This window comes from Struthio camelus, chromosome W (genome assembly GCF_040807025.1).
Source record: "Struthio camelus isolate bStrCam1 chromosome W, bStrCam1.hap1, whole genome shotgun sequence".
Classification (NCBI taxonomy): Eukaryota; Metazoa; Chordata; class Aves; order Struthioniformes; family Struthionidae; genus Struthio; species Struthio camelus.
This window is the reverse complement of record NC_090981.1, coordinates 33,795,231-33,821,800: the sequence shown is the minus strand read 5'-3', so window position 1 is coordinate 33,821,800 and position 26,570 is coordinate 33,795,231. Positions and strand designations below refer to the sequence as shown.

The window sequence follows — 26,570 nt, the reverse complement described above, 5'->3', positions numbered from 1 at the left end:
CAGTGGTAAGCTGACAAGAGCTACAGTTATTTCAGCAGTAGTCACGCTGACATGGACTTTGGGAGCACTAGGTGACCAATTTTGCATCTCCTTCTTGCTGGGTATAGAAGGCCTGTAGCTAAGCCATAGGCAATCGAGTTTAGGTTGTTGATAAATCCTATCTCATGCTATGGCATGCAATATCAGGGAAGGTCTAGGAAGGGATGAAGAGCTAATCAGGTATCTAGAGCTGTCTACACTAGACAAAGGATACCCGGCTTGCATGTAAACGTGCATTTGGCATCACGTTTGTGTTGACTTCCAAAAATAAAACAGGAGAATGAAGTTGCACTCTGTTCCTGAGTAACAGGCTATATACTAACATCCTTTGTCAAGTTTTGTCCATTTAATGGATTGTCTCCAAGTCTGGCAAGCAGCAGAAAAGGCAGGCACATCATTCGAATCAGTAACGCCCAGTCGTCGTCCACAAGAAGAGCATAAGTAGTGTGTGGCCCAGAAAATTTGAGATTCCTAGACAAAGAGCAATTAGTTCTAACATGAAATACCCTTCTGATCAGGAAAGAGAAAGTAAATGAGTTACCTACCTCTAAGTATTTCTTTTCTTGATGATACAGTTCCACAAGCTTGTTACATACATCACACCATTTCTGCTTGTCACCACTAGAAAGGAGGAAGGAAGAAAATACCACACAAATAAGCTGCTTAAGTTTTCAAAAAAACCAGTGAAATAGCTTTCAAATTCTGTCAAATAACGAGTTTAAATTTGCCAAGCAAATCTTTAAAACAAATACCATAGATTTCCCTAAAAGTTTTACTTATCGCTACTTCAACTGAATAGAAATGACTTCAAGGGATTGTATGGTTCTTTCTGAGCAATTTTCAAATTAATGAAAAAAAAACAAAAACAAAACATAACACTCCAATCAGCTATGGGCTCTAGTGACAGTCAATGAGAGTTAACTTTGTTCAGAACCTTATCTTTATGAACTGGATGACTTATGCTCTGTGCTTCTAAAACTAGAGAAAAAGAAGCCTACTTAATAATGCGGACTGAACTATTTACCTATAGTAAACGCTTCAAGGCAGCGAGTTTAGACAGTGGACATCAAATAACATAAGAATTCTCTAAACGACTAACATAAAGTACAGTTATTACAAGAGTTTTTCCCCTTATTAACGGGAACAGGATAAGAACTATTTCTACTCCAACTTTATACTACAGAAAACCTGAGTAACTAACTTTTATCTTTTGATATGACAGGGCTTTAAAAAAAGAAAAAACCTGACAGACTATCCAGTGCATCAACTATGGCATTTACTGTTTTTTTGTTTTTTTTTTTTTTTAAAGGAACTAGAAATCTTAGGTTGAACTGTGGTATTTGATATTCTTTACCTTTCATAGAGTTCCAAGAGCTTTTGGTAAACATCTGCTAAGTCTCCCTTGACATCTGGTTGGTTGGATTTCTCATATAAGTTTGCTAACCCCTTTAAAATAAAGCAGATTAGATTTTTCAAAAACATGTAACATTTTGATGTTTGCAATTGTAAGTTAAATTTATATTGCAAGTTCTGCCTAAAAAAAAAGAGATTCTATTGCCTTCAGTGAGGTCAAGCACTATTGCAGCAATCTCTGAACAAAATCTATATTGCTACTTTCTGTACAACCCTCTGAAGCTACTTATTTTAAATGAAAAGCTTGCCTCCCTTTCATAACTGATACCGACAACTATTTGAAACTTGTAAATATTACATAATCTTGTTTGCATACCAGACAAAACATAGTAACAAAGCACACTAAGTCACAGGGTAGGTGCTCTACATTCAAGCATCATACAGCCTTGTATAGTAACAAAGAAAGAGTCTGACTGCTAGAGAACTCATGAATTTTCCGTATTTCTTGAAATCAGGGATCAAGAGCTGTACTTAAAAATGCTTTATGTTAAAAGCACAAGAAACTTTACTAAATTAGAAAATATTGGATTTTGGTATCCAATAAACAGATACTCAATCTCAGACTTCACAAGTCTCCACACAATCATATAATGTTACAGGACGTCATGCACACACTGCTCAATGCATGGCTATTCCATATGTATACTATTGTCTTCCTTTTCGGTGAAAGTCAGTAGTGCAATTCGCTCCACACTAGAGGCTGGAAAAATAAGTTACTAAATAAAACATTTTCTTCCCTATGAGCAAAGTGCTGTCAAGTGTTTCCTGAGCCATGAGCACGGCAGTTTAGACTGCTTCTAAGCATTGATGAACTTACTATATGTTTTAATTCTTGCGCTTCCTAGCGTGTTTCACTGTTAGCTATTCTACATAGGAAGTACTACTTATATCTACTGGAACTAAAGATTGCCCTGTTACACACACACACACACACAACTACCTTTGACTTTACTGTGGACACACAGATAATCAGAACGCCAACTACTGTGAAGCTTCAGTAGAACTAGAAAGACTCGCAGGCCCTGAAGAAAACACGACGCAAATCTTAACTCTGTTTTGCTCCCACATTTAACTGCATAGTAACATTTTTCATGGAAATAATAAAGTGGAGCAGAACATAAACATACCTGCCATGCCAGTAACTGGTTCGGTTCCAGTTCAGCAGCCTTCTTATACGCTCCTTTGGCCTGATCAGGCTGCTCTAACTCAGCAGCTGCCAGGCCAATAAATACCCAAGCATTGTAGTTATTTTTCTCTTGCTTCAAGACTGCCTAGAAATATGCAATTTTAAATAAAACTAGTGAATGAAATGCATCTTACAGATTCATGCATTGAGTTTTATTGTAAAATAAAGTTTTTGAATTTTCTGTGAAAATATCAGAAGTTAATACATTTTTAGCAAAAGGCTAAAATGAATAACGTTAGCTTTCTTACATCAGTAAAAGGTCATATTTGACCTGGTCTGCTAGCAATTATACCCGTAACTCAGCAATTAAAACGTTCCTGTTGAGGTCTTCATTAGAAATGGATTTTCATCACCACCGTCCTAGACTTAATATCCTATGTTCCACATGCAAGCAAATGCAAAAGGGGAGAGGAAAGGAGGAATTAGTAGAGTTAAAACTAGTTTCAGTCTCACTTACTATCCTATTACGTCAACAAGATGCTCCACAATTTCTGCATTGCTGCACAATGGAAACAGGAACAGCACAAACAAGTGCAAAAATAATTATTTTCAAAGTAAAGAATTAATTACCTTGCAATGCTTTAAGGCTTCCTTATATTCTTTATTTCTTATTGCCTCCCTAGCGTTCTTTAATGCTGCTTTCACTTCTTTATTTGACATTGTGCCTACTATGTAAAAAGAACATACAATCAGTTCTTACAAAAAAAGACATACCACACTCAAAGTATTGTTTACATCCTACTGCAATTACATTAAAAAAAAGCACTCTTAAGGCAAAGTTCTTGCTACAGTTATAGGAAGCACATCTGTACAAACACAAAAGTATAGCGCAACAAGCCAAAATGCATACCACGCTATCAATTCCTGAAACAATCAGTACGGCTAAAATGTACTACTTATGCTTAGATCAAGCACAGGATTATGTCAAAATTCCAAGTAGTTAAAAGATAAAAATAAATTATCCCAGAATAAGATTTCAGTTCAAGTTTAAGACAAATAGGATGAGAGGTGTTATATGAGAGCCACCTTAGACTCATTGAACCCTAGCATATGAGAGACATCAGGTATGCAGCTTCTTTCCAAGCAGGAGCTCCTGAACAGTGATCTGTGTGCTTTAGATGCATATCGCAGTGGGCCTGTGCTCAAGAGCTTCCCAAGAAGTGTGTGCGTGCGCAGGACGCCTCTCGCATGATGTCTACAGCAGTATCATGGTCTGCCTGCCGTTTACATTGAGATGTGGGCCACAGCCAGTCTCCCTCTTCACACATGTTCATGACAGATCCTGCTCCTGACTACTGCTGCACAGTGATTTAAGGGGCACAGGGAAGTGTTCAAGGACAACTCTAAGAGGCATTCAGGTTTACCTCACATTGCTCAACAGTTCCCAAAGATAAAGCTAGCCGGCTAAGAGGGAAAAGGCTCCTCAAATATCACAAACGCAAAGAAAAAAGAAAAAAACCCCACCTCGGGAAACTTTCAGGTTTGAGTTCCCTTCCCCCCAGAAATCACGTAAACGTACACGCAGCCGCTTCCGAAGGGCTTTGCAGCAGCAGGGGCAGCGCCGGGCCGGGCCGGGCAGCAGCTGCACACAGCCGGCCCTGAGCACCGCCGCCCGGGCCTCCCGCCCCGGCACCGCACCGCACCGCGCCGCGCCGGCCGCCCTCGCAGCCTGCCGCCTCCGCCTCACCCGGCGACGTCCCCGCGTCGGCCGGGCTGCCTAGGCCGCCAGCCACGGCCTCCGCACACCCCCCTCCCCGGCCCCCTTCTGCCCACCGCGGGACCCGGCCCCCTTCACCTGCCGCCGCCACCGCCCGTTGCAGCCACCGGGCGACGCCACCACTGCGCAAGCGCACCCCCCCCCCGGCCTACGTCAGTGCCGCGGCTCTCTCCTGGCAGCCGCCATTTTGCCAGCCGCGACCGGTCCTGGGGCATTGAGGGAGTTGTGGTCCGTCCCGGCCCTCGTTCCCGAGGCAGGCTGGGAGCTGTAGTCCCGCGGCACCGCCTTCCCGAGGCAGGCTGGGAGCTGTAGTCTGGTGTGGGCCAAGGGCGCCGCGGCGAGGCTGTTAGGCGGCTGCGGGGCTGCGGCGGGCCCAGGCCGGGGGCCGGGGGCCGGGGGCCGGCGAGGGCGAGCTGGCTGCTCTCGGGGGCTTACTTCCTCCCCGCCCTGCCCGGAGCGGGGCGCCGCGGCCGGCCGATGCGAGGCGAGGCGGCGGGCTGCCGGGGCCGGCCGGCCGGCCTGGCGCTGCTCCTGCTGCCGCTGCCGCTGCTGCTGCCGGGGGCGGCGGGGGCTGCGGGGCGGCTGCGGCCCAGCGTGGTGCTGGTGGCTTGTGACTCCTTTGTGAGTATCGAGGCGGGGCGGGCGGCAAGTTAAACTTGTGGGCATCGCATGTTGGTGTGTGGACCTCGTAGCCGGACTTTTAATGACTATAACCGCTATAAATTTGCCAGATGGGTTTCTACAACTAAAATTGTATAGGAACCGGCAGGGATGCTTTTTTAACTTTCTGGTGGCTTTATTACGCTCCGAAATTTGTTTTAATCCCGCAGAGGGGTAAAAAAGGAATATCTTTTTCATTCAGAAACACATATACTAAATATATTTCCTCTGGTTAAAGACGGCACAGTTGGCCATGGCATTCAGAACTATTGGTCATTTTATATAAAGAAAGTGTATAAACTAAGGCTGTACTTCTGCATTTTTTCATGGAATTTTATGTAGTACATTTTATTTTATAATTTTTGATCTTAACTAAATCTGAAAAGAGTAAGAAAGTTTGTTTTTGTTTTTGTTTTTTTTACCCTTTCCTCACCACAGAGAAGAGATCTATCCATACAGAATGCTGCCAATGTTTTTATCGAGGTTTTACTTTGAGGAAAGCCTTGCTTGGTTTGGAGAATTGATCAAGGGCCAGTTTGGCTCAAGGTGCAGACAAATCTAAATAAGGTTCTGGTATGTATTCCAAACAGGAAGACACTCGTGACTATCTTCCAGGCATTGGTGGTGTCCTTGCAAGAATGACTTGAGGCAACCAGCTTGTATGTTCGCTGCGGCAAATATTCCAGTGTCAAAAAAAAAAAAAAAGATGTTTGTCTGTGATGTTCTGTACAAGAACAATTAAGAACAACGCGCCATTTCTGAAAGCTATCTGCTTCGCAATAGATACTTGCCTAGTACTAACAGCGTTTTCTGTTGTCCTTTGGCGTTTTCACTTTTACTCACGTGCTAGAGAGGAATTTGCAACTGTTTTATACATTTCATTATTTTGAAGGTGACATTTCATAGATGGCGAGGCCTTAGTCTTGCGTCCCTTGAGACTGTATGTGTTTTTCTTTAAATTTTGAAGTGGATAGTCAAAGGTCTCCATCTGTTTCCAGGTGGAAGCTTCAATGAAGCAGTCAGGATGTTTTTCTTATTTGAATAAAATTGCCTATTCAATATTAAGAGAAAGCAACGCCTTTGATTTGCTGTTGGCCATATCTGCTGATTGTTGGTAATGATTCAGGAGGAGAAAAGTGGCAGTTCACTTAAATATTTTCTGTTGAAGAGGTCGTATCTCACTAAGTAATTATTTTCCGTGTTTTTCACATTAAAAAATTACAGTAAAAGTCACTGTGCAGTTCTGTATTAAATGTCGTATAATGATGCTTACTGGGTCCAGCAGAGATCAAGAACCCGTTGTGCAAATCAGGCTGGCTCAGTACATGGCCTGCGGAGCATTTTTTTGTGGGCTGCTGATGCTTGTAGGCCGTGGGTGGACAAGTAAGTTACCACAGAATAACAATCATTTATCACCTATTTTACTGTGATTTCTCATATGTGACCTATTCTCCCCTAATAAAAATAAGATAATTTAAAGTATTTAGTAGGATAGTCCACTGACTATATGTCTTAGAGATAAGAATTTACATGTTAGCGTTTATGGCGCAGAGTCTGAGGTGGTGATTTGTACACGTTTGTACATAGTCTTTGGTACAAATGAGCCAGTAGCTGGTGGATTTGTAGCTTGAGTTTGATGCACTCCAATCCCTGCCTACTTGCTCTTGCAAACTAAATGCTGTGCAAAACACGACCTTTAAGCTATGCATATGTTAAGCTATTCATGCTACTGTCCCAAATTTGGGGGAGGGTTACTCAGATGCCTAGAGTTACTTGGGAGATCTATGAAAGTCTTTGCAGGTTCACTGTCAACAGTCCTTTCAACAAAGAGCAGTATAGTTTAAGGCTGGCTGAGTCAAGACATCTTACTGAACCACAGGAAGAGACACAAGCGATGGAAAAAGACAGTAACCTAAAACAAGGCTGTGTACAATTACCTGGTTTCCTGTCATTTTTAATTTTATACGGTAGAAGTATTGATTCAAAAGTTCTGAGTTTTTTTGGTTTTTTTAAAGTCATCAATTTAAAATCGTTGCTAAAGAAATGGATAAAATGAAGGGTCAGTAAAGTATTACAAGGGAGCCATTGTAGATTGCGTTTCAATGGAGAATTGCCTCCTTTCAGCTTGCTAATCACTTTTCCTGGATGTAATTTGGAATAAGTTCACAGAGGCATGGTGTGGATAAAACTTTATTAGAAGGAGAGGGATGAGGGACACTATTCTGGTGACGCGCGCGCGCACACACACAGGCATACACACACACACACACACACACATAACACACAGGCATACATACCAGTGTACAAGTCTGCACCAGGATTCTGTATGACTCCTTTTAATTTTTTACCATGCCTACTCCTATTTAACGCATTGTGGTAGGACGCTAAAGGAGAAACAATTCCTGCAAAAATTGAAGCTTAGAATGCATATAGCAGTACAAAGGAAGTAATTTTATTGTGAAAAAGTACAGTTATCTTTAGTAGTTAACATTTTTTAGTGAGTAATTCGTTTCATACTGAACTAACAAAAGCCTTCTCAACACTTTCTTTTCCATACTTGAGTAAAATTGGCAGCATTTCCGTAATACAACTGCAGGGTAATGAATGTGAGAATTACTGCAAGCAATGATTTGGGATAATGCTGTTTATGTAGTCTTTTTTTTTCTGTTTGATTGCAGGATGGACGCTTGACATTTTATCCAGGAAATCAGACTGTGGCCTTGCCTTTTATAAATTTTATGAAGAGATATGGCACTGTCTTTCTCAATGCCTATACCAATTCTCCAATTTGTTGTCCGTCCCGGGCAGGTAGGATCAAACAAAATATCATATAAAAGAAAATGATAGATTCTTGGGCTTGTCAACTTAAATGTATGCTAAGGATGGGCACACATCAGTTTTAGGTCTTTTTGTTTTGTTTTTTAGTAAGACCCGAATTTTTCAGTGTATTTCTGAATTTATACAGTCCTCTGATATTTGGGTCCTTTCTGTTTTGTGCTTCTCATGCTTCTTCCTTTCAACCTTCTTGTTTTCTTCTTCCAACTACTTCTGAGCTCCCAAACTGCTTTACAAACTTCTCTGAAGCTTCAATATTTTAAAAAAATCTTCAGGATTTGTATTGAAATTGTCAGTTGGCCTGCTGCAGTGCTGAAGCTGCATTCAGAACTACTCTGCCTTCCCAGCACAAAGGTAATAAGTCTCTTTCCTGCTGTCAGGAAAAAGTATTAAATAATAATAGCTGAATAAATGAGTAGCTTTTAGCAGTGTCTTCAAGGCACATTTACTCCAAACACTCTATTGAATACATAATATATCTTTCGATAGCTTTAACTGAGTACTTCAGTATTTTTATTTATTTGCTGCAATCAGAGTCAGTGTTCTGTGTGCAATTCTGCAATTGGAGAATTTGCTGGAAATTTAGAAGGAAGCTATGTCCTTGAATCAAAAGTTATATCTTAAAATGATTCTAGCCTTTTTAGTTGTTGCAAAGACCCTCCAGAGGTGAAGTAAATGAAATTTCATCTACAGCTGAAGAGGAGATCCCCCTTTTTCTCAGGCCTGCATTGGAAGAAGCAACCTGTCCTGGCTGCAGCAGAAACACGCTGTCAAATCTAGCGTTGTATTCCAGTTATGCATAACCTAGTACCTCTTTCTGTTTCTCAGGGTCATGTTTTAAGCGAGTGAGATTATATGAACATGCTGTTGGTCCACGTGCTGTTTTCTCATTAGTGATTTTTGAGCCTTTAGCCAGTTTCAATTGCTTAGAACACTAATCTCCCGTTAGGTTATTTAACTTGAAAAATTTTTGTGAAAACAGCAACTAGCGCTCCCAGTGAGGAAGAGAATTCAGCAAATCATCAGTTCTGTTTAGCGTTTCAGATGGTCCATCAGCATGATCGTGACCACCACTCAGTCATCACAAGTATAGCTCTGAACCAGTGAGGCATCTCTTATTTACCCAGTAGCTTGGAGACCTGCAAGGAACTGAGGGTATGTCTATCATGGAGGGGTCAGAGATGATAGTAGAAGAGAGGGTAGCCAAGGAGGACTTGGGGTTGATATGAGGCATTGCTGTGGACAGTAGGCGAGGAGAGTGAGAGTATTGCCATAGTATGGGATTACGCTCTGAGTGCTTACAGGACATTTCTATTGCTCATAGAATAGCCCAGTTTCATTTTAGGATTCCCTTTGACCCCAAATTATCATTGGGAAGAGTAAATCGTTCTTGACCAGCTGCAAAGAGGCAGTTAGGGTATTTCAGTAAAATACTCTTATAGGGGTATTTCAGTAAAATACTCTTATAGATCCTTTGCAACTCTTACTTCGATTTCTTTTCTTATTGGCCTTCCTTTGTTTTAACACTTGGCAGCGAAGCAGATTACATAAAAATAGTAAAACTGAGAGCATATAATATTTATAAAAACAATATACGCTAATTCTCTCCCCAAATACACTTAAATTTAAATTCACAAAAAATCTAACTAAAGTGAGGGGAGATGATGCTCTGAGGCAAACATAAATACATGACTGTTTCATCAGGATCTGTACCACTGTGGCATTTTTTTTCCTACAATCAATAAGCATATTTCCTCATTGAGAGAAAAAGCTTGATTTAATGACTGTCTAGCACCCAGAAAGATGGAGACCTTGTTCCTTGATTGAGGCTTCTGGAGATTAATAATGTTATTTGTTACTCATATTGATGATGAAAATAAGATTCAGGAGATGAGAAATTTATATTTCCTGTCTATTGGCTTACAGTGTAAACTTTTTACCTTTACAATAACAAGAAGGTTGCCATTCTGAAGTATATTCATCTCATTTCATCTTATTTTTAGATGGAAAGTACCAGTTACTCTACAAAAAAAATCTTTTTTTTTTTCCAGCTATGTGGAGTGGTCTTTTCACTCATTTAACTGAATCTTGGAATAACTTCAAAGGCCTAGATCCAGATTATGTAACGTGGATGGATCTCATGCAGAAGCATGGCTACCACACACAGAAGTATGGGAAATTGGACTATACTTCTGGACATCATTCAGTGAGGTAATTAGATAAATTGTCATGTTATGGTAGGGGCAGGAATGAATAAATCATTTAATAGTCTGGCAAGTGGCTTCTGTCTCTGATTGAAATGGTAGTAGCTTTTATTTAAAAGAGGATTGTGTTAGGAACCTAGCAAGGCTCTGTCCTGCAACTTTATGCAGAAGCAAGCATATCTCATGCAGATGCGCTGTGTCTTTTGCTTTTATCTGGAAGATGAAGATCAAAATTTTGGTTTTGCCCAACACGAAAGAAGGTTATGTTTGATCACTGATATTGCTCCCAAAGGAAACGCAGAAGCTATTTTTGCCTTTCCTTGAGACTTCTTGGCTTGATTAAATTAGCAGTGTAGGAAAAGCAGAACAGAAAAAATATTTTATAATATTTGAGCGTTAAATCTAGAATCACAAAACATTGGAGGGTTTTTTTTAAGGCTATATATTTTTATAGACTCGCACTGAACCTCTAATACTGTAAATTTTTTTTTAACATAAGACTACAATGAAAGCAATTTATGAAAATTATCTAAACCTTTAGGGACCAATTGCATTATGTTCAAAAAGTAATAAGCATAATATGTCTAGGTAGTTGGGACAAAATATAGTGGCTTCCTTCTGTACAGCTGTTTTTGGAAGATGCACTATTTCTCTTATTAATAATGATGCCTATTGTTGAAATATTAATGATGTGACCATTTGGGTACCTTCTTTGGTATTAGGCTGGTGGTGCCTTCAGATTAGTTTATAATTTCCTCCCTTCCACAACTACAATGAACAATCAGAAGTTGAAAGGACACATTAATAATTAGTAGTATGTAGCATTTACAGACTGCTTTTCATCGACGAAGTACATTATAAATATTACTCACTTAAGAAGAAAATTAGCTGCCTAAATTAATAAAAATTCCCCAGCTTCAGTTGGCTAAAAAAGAAGGAAAAACTCCCCCCGCCCCCAAGTGTCAGTTCTATACTGGAAATAAGGGATTATTCAAGTATAGACTTGCAGCAAAAGCTTATGATGTTCATGTTTATTTCCTTTACTAAACAGTGTATATATTTAAGTACTACTAATGCTTCTCTGTTGTCTCTGTCTACACCTCTTCTTAATAGTTTGCCATCTAAGCTATGAATAGATGAGTGTTCTACCTCAGATTTTTTGCTTTAGAATCTTATTTGAAGACTGCGTTTTCCTTAACGCTTCTCTTTATCAGTAAGAAAATATACAATTAAATATACAACATGCTAAAAGTCATCTGCTTATAATATTATTTGGATTCGTGGTGTTTGCTTATATGAACGATAGATGTTTGCGTTCTTGTAGGCTAAAGATGGCTTGTTGTAAATGCCCCAGGAATTTGTGCTGTTTAGAAGAGTGTGGTTGATCTGTGACAGGCACCTCACAGTACATTGTGAAGAACTGTTCTTTGAGAAAGCAAAGATTTTGAACTTTTAGTAATGCAAGACGGAAGTGGTTCTGTGGGTGCATCATTCTTAGGCATTTTTAGAACAGTTTTTCAGTAAATAAAAATTACTCTGAAAAATGAAAATTATCTGCATTACTCTACAGACCCTTCCACTTCTCTCTTGCGCGGAGAAAATCTTATGTTGTCTAAATGGTATAGCATACACTCACCCTGCTCTTCACTGAGATAGAAGAAATGTCATAACTTTGAAATGTTTGTCTCTAATCTTAAGTCACTCCAGGTTTAAAGAAGAGCAGCTCTAAATAATTCCAGAATGTCCTGGCTATTCAAATGATTACAAGAAAACAAAGGTGGCACTGAAGAAAAGGTTGGTCACACATAAATATCTGGATTCCGAAAACCTTCCTTTCATTTGTCTGACCTGAAAAATATAGAAGGATTCTCGCTTCAGTGCAAAGTCTCTTGCGTGGGGAGTGCAAAGTGGAAAAAATATATGTAGTCCTTGGTACTCAGCAAAATTTTATTTTACTGCAATAAATTTAAAAAAAAAAACCTTAATGCGAGACTATACAGAAGAGGAAGGTAATCTTTATGTTGTTTAACTTTCTAAGTTAGTAGACTTTGCCCACTCACAATCTCATACTCGCCTACATACTCAGAAAAGCCAAGATGTGTGTCCAGGAAGTGTGAACAAGATTACTTGCATGTGATAGGACAAGGGATCCCATCTGATGAGGTCTTGGTGTGTTTCCTGATACCTTGCTGATCAGCAATGAGGAAGTGATTTGGGTTTTTTTGGCATAGGTTGCTATAGCGTGATATTTTGCCTCGAAATCTTTCTTACCTCAGGCTTCAGAAACTTTAGGCAAGGTTGTAGCCCCTTTTGTTTCCTCATTGTGGGTTTCTGATTGTATTCTCTTTTCTTGTTGGAATAACAGGAAGAGGAACGGCAAGTTTGGTGCACTATAGCCTTCTTGCCATTCTGTTATTGGAGTGCAAGTTCTGCTGATAGGTCATCTGCACTGAGGTCTCAGTGCCGACAGCACCTTCCTCAGCGCTTACCTGTTTTACTGCTGTCGTTCATGTCTGTGGTTCCTGATGCATGTCATTGCTTTACCTTGCTGTCATACTTATTTCTTCTAGCACTTTCATACTTGCATGTTTTTGTTCATACCAATCTTAATATTTTTGTTACAAATCACTACAGATTGAGAAACAGATTAAGCCCATTCAAGGTTCTGCAAAACTGTAGCAGCATCAATATCAATGGAGTCATGACCGTTCTCACTCTGCAACGTATAGATTTATCTGCTGTAGTGATGGGGTTTGAGTCCCACAAGCAATGGATATGGATGTCGACATCCTCTAGCAATGTACAGGAAAGTTCATATCCATAGTAAAAGTTCTTCCAAATTTTGTGCAGGCTTAGGTAAGTATTGTGACATCGTTCAAATTCCAGTCATATAATAAAACTCATGGGCTTTTATTACTTTCAAGAGTCAACTTTTTCTATTAAATGAAAGCTGCAATTATGATGTAGCCATGTAATCACGTAATGTGATCGCATAGTTCTTAATCTCATGAGGCTGAATTCATAGACACTTCAAAGGTAACGGAAAGATACTGTGAAGTATATGGTGTTGCAGTTTTTTAACCATCTTTTGTCTTAGGTCGTTATACTATAGTGGTCCTAATTTTTTTTTTTTTAGCTTTCCTTTCAGTGGGATTTTGAGATCTGTACTTAACAAGATCAAGCCCTTATTGTTAGTTGAATAAACGTGAGTGGAGGTTAAGAGTAAACTAAAACAAATACATGGTTAGTCAGCCTTTCTATGCCTACACAAGGAATAAGAAAATGGGAGCTTACACATTTTTCTTTCATTTAAAAAATAAAAGCTGCAAATAAAATTCCTCAGTTAGAGAAAATGTACATCTCATTCCTAGCCTGGCATCTATGCAGACATTAAAAATCCTAAGTAGCCAATTAAGTAACCTATAGATAGTGTAGCAGAGTTGTAATGAAGGTTTCTGTTTGTTGTTGAAATAATTAGAAGTGTCCTGCTGCTTTAATTTCTTGTTAAAATGGAGACTAGTGAAGGGAGATAGAACAGTTCAGCTAGCGTGAGATGAATGCTAGGTTCGGTGGAGACCAGCTAGTTCCAAAAAAAGTGATTTGACAAGACACAGTGGGCAGTATTATCTCTTTAGAAACTTAACTCTTAAGTGAATTTTGCTTAAACAACAAAAAACACTGCTCCCACACCCTCACGTAGATATTTACCTAATAAAAAAAGAATGGTTAACTTTCTCTGCTGCGATATTAAGTTGTTAAGCTGTATGGCATAAATAGATTTTGTTCTTTCCTAAGCTCTGGCAAATAGTGCATTGCAAAGACAAATAAATCCTCCCTTTGGATATGGAAGTTTACATATCTTAAAAAGAGAAATACATAATGAAATATACTAAGTATCTATTTGAATGTGACTTATTCGTCCAATGATTAATCATAGCTGCATGATTAATCAGATTTGAGGAAAATGGCTGCCAGGACATACTTACAAAGGAATACGTACAAATATGCATACTTATATACATACAAAGAAAGGTCTAAATCATCAGCCTCCTTGCTGTTGAATATGTGAAGCCTCTGCTGCCTATCTGTCAAAAAGACTCCGTTTGTCTTTTTGAATGTTAGTGGCTGTCTTCGTGGAAGATTTAAAATAAATACAGGTATTGACTAGCATATGATTATTTTCACTTAGATTAATAATAATAGTAATTCATTAAGCTTTATCTTTGTTGTTTAAAATTGTCATTTTCCCATCCTTTATTTCTTACTGGCTTTATCTGTTCTATGCTTGTTATCTTTAGAGTACTGTCTACTAGCAAAGGAGATATGATCCCTCTTCATTAGAGTTGGGATTCAGTTTTGAAGATTTTAAATAATTACCTGTCCGGTCCTTCCTCTTTCTGTTTAAATTCAAAGTTGAATTTAATACTGCCCCTTTGTTTCCCCCTTTCCACCTAGTCTTTTGAAGACCTGTATTACACTATATCTTTTTCTCCTCCTCTGCCAGAGGATACCTTTTCCTCTTGGATGTGTTAAGACATCATCTGTGTTGCGCTGGAATGGGGAAATGGCCTGAGGGATTTTTTTGGTTTGCATTTTTCTTTTTTTAGCTTGGTCCTAACCTCACTCTGAGTGGATGGTCAGACAGGTCTGTGGCCTAAATAATGTATTTTTCTGTATAAATAAACATTATGACATTAGATGCAATTATACACGCATAAGCCTTTACTGTCTTCTGATTTTTATATTTATCAAATATATATATTTCTCTGTAGGTGATCTAGCTAATTGAATTTGTTCTGAGTAATTTGATTAAGCCTTTTTTTCTTGAAAGCACATGTAAATCTAAATGATGCTTTAAAACAATACAATATTTTTTGTTATTACAGATAATCTTAGTAGTTTTTCTGGAAGATAAAAATTATACAGATAAAATTCTTAGGAGTATGAAAGCGTTTTGATGTTCTTTAAATATTGATAATGATGTGTTCTAATGAAAGTACATGATCAAATTTTGAGCAAATGCATGTTTTCTTTTATCATTTCTATGGTAATATTAAAATTACCATGAACAACGTGAAGATTAGTAGAGATTTTAAATGGAATTTTTCTTTCCAACCTTTGTTTATGACAGTTTTGGTGTTATTCAGTCTGGCAAAGAAACAAGGACATCTGCTGCTCAGATTTCTGAGTGTTTCAGAGAGGCAACAGTTGTAATGATATTAGAAAATCTGTTCCAAAAATATTTTATCATTAAAGTGGTGTCTTTTTTCTTCCCCTTCCTTTCTCCCTAAAGCCTTTTTTCCTCCGTTATTCCCTATTCTTGATAGTATTTATCAACTACATCAAAAGGAATTGTACAGGATAAATCACTCTAGGGGATTTTTGTCTTAAGTGTTAGTGTTTAAAAAAGCTGTAAAAGTACAATCCAAAAAACAAACCTTGCTTCTAAAGGCAGCTACTCCAGGCAGGTTACTTCCCAAAGGACTTTTTTGAATAACAAAAATCCAAGGCCCCATTTACCGTATAAATGGCATATGAATCAATGGCAAAATGTAGAGCGAGGTCAACAAGATGCAGGTGCTGTTTCTGAATGTTATCTTGCAGAGGTGGGAAGATGAACCATTCTGACGTGAAGTTATTGTAAAAAAGAAAGACGATTCAGAAGCAGAAAAAAATGACTACAGCTATAAATATGCAATAACTATCGGTTAACGTAGTAATGATTTCCTTTATCTAGAAGTTACAAACAGAACGCAGCTACAAATGTAGGACAAGTTCATCAGGAGTCCTTAACTCTTTTTACTTGGAGGAAAAGAGAAGAAAACACTTTCCACTTAATATGTATCTTGCATATATGTTTTTAGTAACCGTGTGGAGGCCTGGACCAGGGACGTTGACTTCTTGCTCCGACAAGAAGGGAGACCCATGGTCAATCTTAGCGGTAATAAGACGCATGTGAGAGTGATGGAAGCAGATTGGCAGAACACTGATAAAGCAGTAAATTGGATAAGGGAGGAAGCCATTAACTTCACTCAACCGTTTGCTCTTTACTTGGGATTAAATTTACCGCATCCATATCCGTCACCCTCTACAGGAGAAAATTTTGGATCCTCTACATTTTTAACATCTCCCTATTGGCTTGAAAAGGTATGTGAAGATGGAATTTAGTATAAATTCATTTATAACTGTATTGTGAAAGTTATTTTATTTGTCACAGGATAACAGTTTTTCAGGTCACACTTAATTTTCATATTTCAGTGAACTGTAAGAAATATTTGGATGAGAAATTAGATTTCCAGTTTAAGATAGAACAAATAGAAGTGAAGAATTTCTGTTGGTTATGGGGAAAAGAAAAGGTCTTTTGGCAGTAGTCACTGATTCAGTAAAGAATTTTTTGGTTCAATGCCTTGAAATATATATTAAACTATCTATTAAACTATGGAATAGTTACTATACCCAGTAATGGTCTCAAGTTCATTGTTTATAACATATTCCATACGTTGCTTGTTTTAAATGATGTTACATGAAATCAGTCTGATTTTTACAGTGAGAGATTAACTTTGCCTAGACTATTAAGCTAGAACTTAAAGCAATAATGCAGTTTAAGTCTATCTCTTCTGTTAACTGCTTTCCTCGCTACTCTAGCTCTTTCCATTTTTTTTAGAATGCAGAAAAGTCCCATTATTTTAATGTGTGCAAAGCCAACAGATACCATTCCATCCCGAAGAAGAACTAAACACTTTTAATCTGTCTCTTGTGTGGTCTCCAGGTGCTCTTATCTGTCACAAAACTATAAATAGATTACCACAGCTTTCACTGCATAAAAGGCATTAAGATTTTCTGTAGCTGAAGAACTGAGAATTAAATTTGAAAAGACTTTACACTTACTTCCAAAAACATACGTAGTTTATATAACTTTGTTGGCCTTTTGTCTGTGAGGAACTGCAATATCTATTTGTGTAAGTGCAACAAAAATGCAGAGATTTAGTAAAAGGGATATGCAAGTTAAGGTTAAAAGATTTGGATTCTTTTATTCTAGAAATGGTCAGATGTTTGTGGGGAGAGAAAGAGCAGGAAAGAATCATCTTTTTTTGCCAAAAGCAAGGTCCAGGTTGGATATTAAGGAAAACTTCCTAGGTGCTAACTGCTAGGACAGAGGTTTCTCAGGAAGTGGTAGTATCTTCTTTCAGTGGGTTTTAGAACAGATTAGCAACAAGGTCTCTGGCAAGTGTTTGTCAAACTTAATCCAGGTCAGGTACTTGAACTTCCTGGTTCCTTGATGTCCGTTCCACCACTACGTGTACGTGCTCAGTTACACGAAGCACATAGTACCATTTATTGACCATTTGCCGATTCTACTAGAATCGATCTCTTTTGTGAGAAGCAATCTTTGAAAATAACAAAGATCAATCTCACGGAGAAATTTGAGTGCAAGGATGAAGAACTTGAATTAAATCATATGTTTACTGGGGACCTAACAAAGAGTGGAGTATCAACATGGTATGTTTATGAAACCCTGTGTTGCTAAGCAGATGGTCTGCTACGTTTTGTACCAGCTGGCACCTTTTCAGGGCATGTGGCTTTCTTCCTAGATATGAGTTACAACAAGCAAGCATAGGGATTACCATTTCATGAATCCTTAAAACTAGATACTAGTCCGATAGGAAAGGAAGGGTTCAGCCTTCTGACCAGTCATGGCTGGAGGTGGACGCTTTTTGCTGCCGTTACAACTTGAGCAGCTAATAAATACCACTTGAGGAATCTAAAACGTGACTCAATGTGTCCAAGGACCTTCAGTGATGGGAGGATGTCTGAAGCAGTTGTCTGCTGTCACTTCATCTTGCTTGATTTCTTCTTGTAGCCAGTTCCCTATAGGCCCTAAGGAAACTTTGGCTTTGGTATATCTATTTTGAGTATTGTAAAGTTGGTTTTTATTACTGTGTTGTGGGTGCTTCAACTCTTGCTGTCTTGCCAGCTCTTTAGGTGACTTCATGTGCCTTTTGGGTCACTCAAGAGAGAAGACTGACTGTTGTGGAAGGTAGGGCTTTGTAGGTATTGGAATAAGGCCCAATGCAGTCAAAGGGATCATGCTGCAGAGAGCTACACACTATGCAGATGGCTGTCCAGACAGCTCTTAATTATCCATACCAGAAACACAGAGATCCGAGCTGCCTTTCGGCAAATCCAAGTTCGGCTCAGCAAGGGTTTAAGTGTCACACCAGTAAATGAGGATGTAATGTTTTTAGGGCCCACTTGGATCTGATTACTTTTGTGCTGCACAGAGCCAAGTGGACATTAAGTGTCTTAGTTATTTAATTAGGGAGAAGTGCTGTGCACGCATGGGGCCAACCCAAGCATGGAGCTATGCCCGCAGCCCTGGGCATGCGCTGCCCAGACACCTGAGCTGCTGCATGTGAAATCAGCCTTGGTGCGGGAGTGCCAGTGAGAAGTCCTGCAGGACTCAGGACCAAACTGATGATATGAGTGGGAATCTTTATCTGAGGTCTAAGCATATTATTCTGTATCTTCTACTACATGGGGTATGCTAGCATCACGTTTCCCAGGGATAAAGGAGAATTGACTATATAATCTCTGAAGAGCAAGTAGTGCTGTCTTTACCGTGTCTGGGTTAAAACTACCGTGTCTGGGTTAAAACGTGCTCTCTACGGATGTGGAACTTGGGCATGTGATAGGCAAGAAAGTCGTGAGGGAGACTTTGGTCACCCAACTGCAGGAGCAGCTGGAGCCTGGAGAGCTCTTTCTGCTTCTGAATTCTCACTTCTGAAATCACAGCTTTCCCACAGGCATGAAGCAGATCAAGTGGAAGCTTCATGCAGTCTCTCCCTCTCTGGTATTAGATGTACACGTTCAGTCAGCATATCTCACTGCAGTATGAGTAATTTTAGCATCTAACATCATTAGGGCCTGTGAAATATCTTTCCTGTAATATTGTCATTAAAACACAGAAAAAAAATTGTTAGTGTATCTTTTTGGATTATATTGCACACTGCTGTAAATACTCTTCTGTACATGTCTTGACACAACCTGTTGAGTTTTTCAGTACCTTAAAGGAAAAATATCTAGTGTCTTTGATTTGCTTGTTTATCAGAACTTGCTTCTGCATCGTCATAATCTTGGCTTCAGCTCTGATTGTTAGAGAATATTTTTTTAGAGAACAACAGGTGTGCTTCTATTATTAAATAAAGTCAAAATTTTCCATGTTAGGATTACATTCTTTTCTGCTTTGTAGTAATCTGTACTTTAAATCTGCAAATTAGAAGTAATTAGCAGCACTTTATATACTTAAGAGAATGCTTACAAGTGTGACTGCCTCGGCAAAATATATGCGTAATAATTTGAAACGCTAAAGCTGGTACTTAAGCACGCAAACTCTGTGTAAATGACAGTTTGAATATACAAATCTAGCATCACATGTGATTGACTGGCTCTTATTTTTCAGTTTCAAACTGATTTTACACCTCTTCTTTATAACCAAATACCTTGACATCTTTAGAAACAGAGTTGTGTTGCAAAATTGGACTACCCTAGTGAATTCTTTTTATTAAGATACCGAGACTTGTCACCCACTCTTCTGGAGACCTTCCCAGTAAATTTCCATATTGCTCTATAGGCTCCGATAGCATCCAGTCTTTTTGATACATATGGCTCATAGTTATCCTTTAATGAGGCACTTTGCCAATACTTCTGTAATTACTCTAGAGTACAGTTCTAGAAAATTGTTCTGCAGTATCTCTCTCTCTCAAAAAAGATATCAGCTGACAAAGCACATATTTTGGGCTCCTAGCCTTAGTTTCTAACTGATTTTTATAGTCCTCCTGTCTAACTAAATGACCTGTGAAAAGACAGGAAAAGTACAGAGGAGGTAGCAGTACCATGTAACAGATAAGCAGCTGGTGTTTCCTGGACCAGAACTTGAGTACTGTTAATTTATACTGTAAAGTTTTTAATTTAAATGTGTTTGTTTAAAAAAAAAAAAAAAAGTTCACTTCCTAAAGTAATTTAATTTTCACTTATTTTTAGGTAACATATGAAGCTATTAAAATTCCCAAGTGGTCTTCTCTTTCAGAGATGCATCCAGTAGACTATTATTCATCTTATACTAAGAATTGCACAGGAGAGTTTACAAAGGAAGAAGTGAGAAATATTAGAGCATTTTATTATGCTATGTGTGCAGAGACAGATGCCATGCTTGGTAGGTCATGTTTCATAATACAGTGGGGTTTTTTGTTTTGTTTTAAGAAAATGTTGTTATGGCGGGTCTTTTGAAAAGAACAGTTCAGATCTGGGAATAAGTCACTCTAGATATTGCTTAATCAATTTATATGATAAATAACTGGATAGCTTTTCACGCTATGTGAATTCAGGGCAGGCTGAAAAGTACTAACAAGAAAAAAAAAAAAAAAAAAGCTGGAAAGAAACATAAGTTTGGGGACCCAGGCAGTTTCCGTGGAGACGGATGTCATATGCAGAGATTGATCATGGAATGGATGACAACTGCTACTCCTGGATTAAACAATACAGTGAGCTTTGCAAGCCTTCTATATTAGGGTATACCAGCATATTAGTGAAAATTGAAAAGGAAAAAAAAATTAATTAAGCATTCAGAATTCTTTCTGGTTTGTTGTAAGGTCTACTTACATAAAAATTACAATGCAAATTGGTCTTAATTCACAGTGTTTTATTTCTTAGTTTTCTGAGAAGTGACAGTAAAAGAACAAGAATTTATTTGTATTCTAATATGAAATTCATGAATAAATAAGCTAATCTTTTTAGCAATGTTAGAATAATTAAGTAATTTTTTTTTAAAGATGCACAGGATTAATCTATTGCGTTTGTGAAAGAAAAGAGATCAACAGGGGCCTGGCAGGCTTAAGGGAATGAAGATGTTTCAGAGTAACTCTGTACTAGGATTTGATCCAGTGATGTATTTTAAGTTTGTAGTTAGTCTCTTTAAACAAGAATCGTCTCAGTGAATTAACATTGAAGATGTGTAAGTGTTTTGCTTAATTATAGATTTCACTGATCCTGGCCCTACCTTCCTTGTGTGTAAGTGTAAGGACTCCTGTGGGGAATTAGGCACAGGAAAGGGAGACACCCACTGATAAGGTGCAAGGACCCTCAGAAGTCTGTCATGCTAAATCTAGTATCATGACTTCTGCTGCTCTATTTTACTTCAGTTGCATTAACTATCTATTATTAGTTATGATGGAAATTATCCGAAGGTTCCTGTAGCAAAAATGCATCTCATCCTCTGGTACATCCTAGCCCTTTGAAATTTTTACGGCTGTTGTTCCAGTTCCCTCCGCAGTTCACCAAGAGGCAGACCCCTGCAACCTCATTTACTCCTATGTGTTGTTCTGGACTGGAGTCCTTGGGCTCTGCCTTCTGTGGCAGAGAGAGGAGTTTCAAGGCCTTTGAACAGGATCCTCCAGAGTTTATATGCTGCTCTGCAGGTACAGAAGTTTAAAGGAATATTTTGAACACATTTTTTCAATATCTTTTTCTTGCTGCAGGTGAGATTATTTCAGCTCTTAGAGATACTGGGCTTCTTAAAAGAACAATAATCATATTCACTGCAGATCATGGAGAACTTGCTATGGAACACCGGCAGTTCTATAAAATGAGCATGTATGAAGGAAGTTCCCATGTTCCTCTCTTAGTTATGGGGCCAGGCATCAAACAGCAGCAGCAAATATCAAATATGGTATCGCTTGTGGATATTTATCCTACTATGCTTGGTGAGTCACATCATTACAAATGGAATTGAAGTTTTTTTAGTTACTAATTATTATTGTGCATTTGTATTACAGTCAGAATTAGGTCTCCACTTTCTGAAGCAAGCTAGAAGTCCTAACACAATAGGAAACAACATTTCATCTGAGGAACGTGCATTCAGATTAATATAAAATGCAAAAAGTGGATATAGGAATTAAGTAAAGGAGCTGAAGATGTTCCTTATCACTGTTAATATCATCAGCACAATTACAGAGACTGACTATATATAGAATTATTTGTTAAAAATCTTTCTTGTATTTATAAGATAAAAACCAATCAGACATATTTTAGAAATCCTCTTTCAAGCTCTTTCCTGTAAATAAATAAATAAATGTATCTGCCTGCCTCTCCTCAAAACTTTCAAACCAGCTGGCCAGTTGAAAATAGCCTATACCTGACTGGCTTTCTTTCTCTGTTCCAAATTCCGAGATGGGACCTGTATATAAAGGAATGTGCCACAGATATGGCCTTTATATAAGCTGTTGGTATCACAATTAAAGAGTGAAAACCTTTCTTCTTACTTGTGCCTCTTTGCCAAGTAACATATTTGATCAAGTGATTTACTACCCTTCCTTTTTGTCTCTTTTTCTTTTTTGTTCTCCTAAAACGCTGCACGTTCTTTCCTTCTGTTCTATCAGTTCCCTCTTCCTGTAATCTGAATGTCAAAAAAAGGGCACATAAATCAAGGTGAACAAGAAAACATGAAAAGTCATCTCTGTCAAATATTAACCCTTCAAGAAGCATGCTAACGCTCGCTAGTGAGGAAACAGACTGCAAGTTTTTGTTTGTGATAAACGTAATCCCTTTGCTTTGCATTGTCTCAAGGCACCATTCGCTCCTAAGACACTGTCCAATGGCTTTGCGGAATACTCCCTCCCTTACTGAACTTGAGGTTAGCTGCACCCCATACAAAATGTAGTACAGATGTTTGTGATCCCAGCAGAATCTGTGTGATATAGATGATTCATCCAGGAGTGCTTCGGCACTTCCATCTGTTAGCAGGACATAGCATGACCTTTCCTCCAGATAGCCCTGGTTTTGTTGGTCTTTATGGAAGTTGTTTTGGAGCTCCACTGGAAAAGCTGGAGCTATGGAAGATAGCAGCCTGGAAAATTCTTTGCGTTTGAAAAATGTGGTGACCGCAATTGATACCATTACGGTATCACGGATGCCAGAAGAGGAAGGCACATATCCCTTTTGCATTTGTTCAAACTTGCTATGTATTTGTTCAAGGTTTTTAGCCAATGCACTGGAAGCTAGTGGGTTTATATGTTATAGGTCCTCCTCCTGCGAACTCAAATGCAGCCTTAAAGTCTTTTTATTTACTAGAGCAAGAGCTACAGATTAATGACAGCTGTATATGCTGTAGAAACAAAACAGAGGAGAAGGAGGAAGATAGGCGCTGCTAAAAGGAAAAAGTCACCTATGGGCAATCTATATGCACTGGATATCATTGTAAGAAATGAAGTAACGACCCCTCATAGAACAGGAGATAAAATACTGCCACAGTCATCTGTGAAACAGAAAATTTTGAATGACTAAATGCTATGTTCAGAAGGGTGATTTAAAAATAGCAGTACTTTCATACTCCATTTTTAGGAAGCACCAAAGTTTATGTAACATGGGTGGGATTCTCCACTATGCTTTCCAGAACATCTCTGAAGCATCTTTGCAAACTTCCGATATTGACCTGATCTTTGGGAGCGAAAGACATTTGCCACGTAAGTTGATACAGGGGCCTATCCGTGTTAGAGCATCTTCCGAGGGCCATCTAGTAGGCTGTAATGTAATTTACAGTGTTTTCCATATGTGCACTGTACTGGTATCACCTCTGACAGCATCTTTATTTCCAGCCCTACCAGAGAAGCAAGTGGCCCTGTTCCTCAGTTTCCCTACCTGGAAGATGGTGATAACTATAATCACCACTTTTTGTAGAGTGTTTTGTTATACACTGCTGAAGAATGCTAGACAAGAGCTTAGCACGCTTATTAGCAAAGTAATGGTTATGCCAGGATTATTCACAGATCTTCAGGTTCCTGTGTTACACAGGAAGAATAAATAGAAATGCATGTGTTATTACTGCAGCAGAATTGCTGTTCAAACGCCTGTAATATTCCATTGATCCCTTTTAATCAAGGTAACTGTACTAGCATTTTGACTCTGTTTATCTTTGCTTAGATATAGCAAGAATTCCTGTCCCGCAGAACCTCAGTGGATATTCTCTTACACCACTGTTATTTGAAATGGCAGAAAATGAAGTGTTGTCTAGGAGGCCTCGGCCCCCGTGGATATTGAGTGAGTTCCATGGCTGCAATGTGAATTCTTCCACTTACATGCTCCGAACTGACAAATGGAAGTATATCACATACTCAGATGGCCATTCAGTACTTCCACAACTTTTTGGTATGTTGTAACTCTTTATGTCCCGATGGGTTGATTGATTTGCCTAAACGTAAATTGGCTCTTAACTGACTTTTTGTTTGTTCCAGACCTTTCTACTGATCCAGATGAGCTAAAAAATGTTGCCATGAAATTCCCAGTAGTTGCGCATTCCTTGGACAAAATACTTCATTCTGTAGTAAACTATCCAAAAGTTTCTTCTTCTGTTCAGGAGTATAACAAGAGACAATTTATCAGTTGGAAACAAAGTCTGGGTCAGAATTACTCAAATGTTATTGCCAACCTCAGGTGGCATCAAGACTGGTTAAAGGAACCGAAAAAATATGAGGATGCAATTGACAAGTGGCTCAGTCAAAGGGAAAACTAATAAATAAATAAGCTACTGACTGTGTATGCAAAACAACGCAGATTTAATACAACTAAGCATATGAAAACATTATGTATTTGTAATTTTAATACCTGAAGTACAGCATTACTGTTGCAGTGTTATATTAGGTATTTAAAAAAAAATGCCCCCAAAATTATATCTTTATGTTAGAAAGCCAAAAGCATTCTATATAACTAGCTGGCTCACCAAATCTAGATTGTACCAGATGTTGTAGTTCTGTAACATTTAAGTATATATAGGAAAGATAGTGCATAAGTATTAATTACTTGTATGGAATACTATAGCTTATTGCAAAAATGCACAAAGCATTATGCATTAAAACCCAATAGGAATTTGCATTTCTAAGGACAGACTAAAGGAAGGTCTACAAAATTTAGTATAGTGGGATATGGATTGTAATGAAATGTGCTGGAGCTAACTTTGGATCGAGACGATTTTAAACCCGTAATGAGTATACGTTCCTCCACCTTAGAGAGGCTATAGAGGTTCAAATTTAATCAAAAAGATAACAGCTAGTATTGTCTGAACATAAATGCAGTTTGGTCAGGCATTTATCACGTCAGCATTCCCTTTTCATCAGCAAGTTTCCATCCTTTCAAGATATGCCTTCTAATCTCTGGCTTTCGGATCTGGTACTTATGAGTCCTTGCTGTTCAGAATTTCCTAATATGCATAGTTGACTGTTCAGCCAACATGCTTAAAAGTAAGAGGTAATTGGTCTTACATACTACTGGAAATAAAAAGAGAGGGAAAAAAAAAAAACCCACCCTCTAACCAAACTTGTGACTAGAACTGTTCTCTGAGTAATGCTAATGTGATTTGCATAGCATAAGACAAAAACAGATTGAATAAATCCCCCTTCTGCAGTTAGATTCTGCAAGTAAAAAATTTAACCTGCATGCATGAGAGCAGAAATGGAACCTGAAATGTATGCAGAGGAGATACAATTGAAGCTTGGAGAAAAAAATTGTAAAAAATACTATTTTTCATTTTTCCAGGGATATGGCAAAAACATAGCAGCTTTTGAAAAGGTAAGATTTAGCTATTAACTCGAACTTCTGTTTAATGAAATACATACTTGCAGCAGCACTTGTATTTGCTTGTTCTTGAATACACATGTTGCTGCTATAGTAACAACTCAGAATGACGTTACACTTCATACCTAAATGCTATCTGGAATCCATAATGAAATACTCAGCCGTAACAGTAAGCTAGTGAAAATAAACATGAAAAATGCATGTATTTTGTGATGGCTAAGCACTGTACGTGCATTTTGTAAACTACTTGCTACAGTATAACACAGCTAAAATATACACAACCATGTACCTAATTATATTTTTGCAGCCATAGAACGTTAAGGCTAATTGTGCACTACTAACAGCTACATTAGCATATTCTCCTTTTTTTCGAGCAAAGAACAAAGTATTAGTGCAAATAAACCTTGAGGCCCTGTTGTATGTCATTATAATTCTTGCTAAAAATGAGTTCAGATGGAATCACTTCAACAAAAACCCGTATCTTAGCAATGTAATATAATCTAGCTGTGTAAATTGAGAAAAGAAATATACCCATATGAATGTTCAGGCAGCAAGGAAAGGAAGAAATTAAGTAATCACTCTCCAAAGTTCTGGACAGAATGCAATATATTGTTTAGAATACAATGAAATAAAGTTATTGTAAGCCTTTAATGTGTGTGTGCCTTTTTTAAATGACGGATGTTTAAGGAAATTCTCAGAGAAAATTGTATTCTATCAGTTCTGTGGCCATGGGGTTATCTTTCTCTGAAGACCTGAGCCTTTAAAATGCGCTTTTCAGTGAAGGTTAGGCTCACAAAAGGGCAGCTTGTGATGCTCTGAAGTAGCTGCAGAAATTAAAAACAAACAAACAAACAAACCCTTCCTACCTCAATTTCTTGCAATAACATCCTGTATA

At 38.3% G+C, this 26,570-nt stretch overlaps 2 protein-coding genes across 7 annotated transcripts in view; one reads left to right on the top strand and one right to left on the bottom strand.

The window, feature by feature from the left end:
- The window catches only part of LOC104150317 (SKI3 subunit of superkiller complex), a 50,540-nt gene extending 45,977 nt beyond the window's left edge, over window positions 1-4,563 (bottom strand). Inside the window, exons 1-5 of one of the 5 annotated variants that reach the window (XM_068925354.1) lie at window positions 4,434-4,563; window positions 3,209-3,303; window positions 2,580-2,723; window positions 1,394-1,485; window positions 585-660 (exon numbers count right to left, since the gene is read on the bottom strand). In XM_068925354.1, coding sequence (XP_068781455.1) covers window positions 585-660; window positions 1,394-1,485; window positions 2,580-2,723; window positions 3,209-3,298 — 402 coding nt within the window. In that variant the 5' untranslated portion in view covers window positions 3,299-3,303; window positions 4,434-4,563. Of the gene's footprint in view, window positions 1-584; window positions 661-1,393; window positions 1,486-2,579; window positions 2,724-3,208; window positions 3,307-4,433 lie in introns of all 5 variants that reach the window. The other 4 variants (XM_068925353.1, XM_068925355.1, XM_068925356.1 and 1 more) reach the window with 4 other exon arrangements.
- A 254-nt stretch (window positions 4,564-4,817) lies between these two features.
- LOC104150327 (arylsulfatase K) lies at window positions 4,818-26,325 on the top strand. 2 transcript variants are annotated; one of them, XM_068925416.1, is made up of 8 exons: window positions 4,818-4,976; window positions 7,694-7,823; window positions 9,902-10,061; window positions 15,919-16,201; window positions 20,096-20,267; window positions 21,589-21,813; window positions 24,029-24,253; window positions 24,340-26,325. In XM_068925416.1, exons 1-8 carry the CDS (start codon window positions 4,833-4,835, stop codon window positions 24,615-24,617), a joined length of 1,617 nt encoding a protein of 538 aa, XP_068781517.1. In that variant the 5' UTR covers window positions 4,818-4,832; the 3' UTR covers window positions 24,618-26,325. The 2 variants fall into 2 exon arrangements, with proteins under 2 accessions (XP_068781517.1, XP_009682819.2); XM_009684524.2 differs by lacking the exon at window positions 4,818-4,976 and adding an exon at window positions 5,454-5,588.
- The last annotated feature ends 245 nt before the right edge of the window (window positions 26,326-26,570 follow it).

Excerpts from the sequence above, each read along its gene's own strand:
- LOC104150327 (XM_068925416.1), top strand. The coding sequence starts at position 4,833 with ATGCGAGGCGAGGCGGCGGGCTGCCGGGGCCGGCCGGCCGGCCTGGCG. Across the intron at positions 4,977-7,693 it reads TGGTGGCTTGTGACTCCTTT|GATGGACGCTTGACATTTTA; the intron begins GTGAGTATCGAG and ends GTTTGATTGCAG. Across the intron at positions 7,824-9,901 it reads TTGTTGTCCGTCCCGGGCAG|CTATGTGGAGTGGTCTTTTC; the intron begins GTAGGATCAAAC and ends TTTTTTTTCCAG.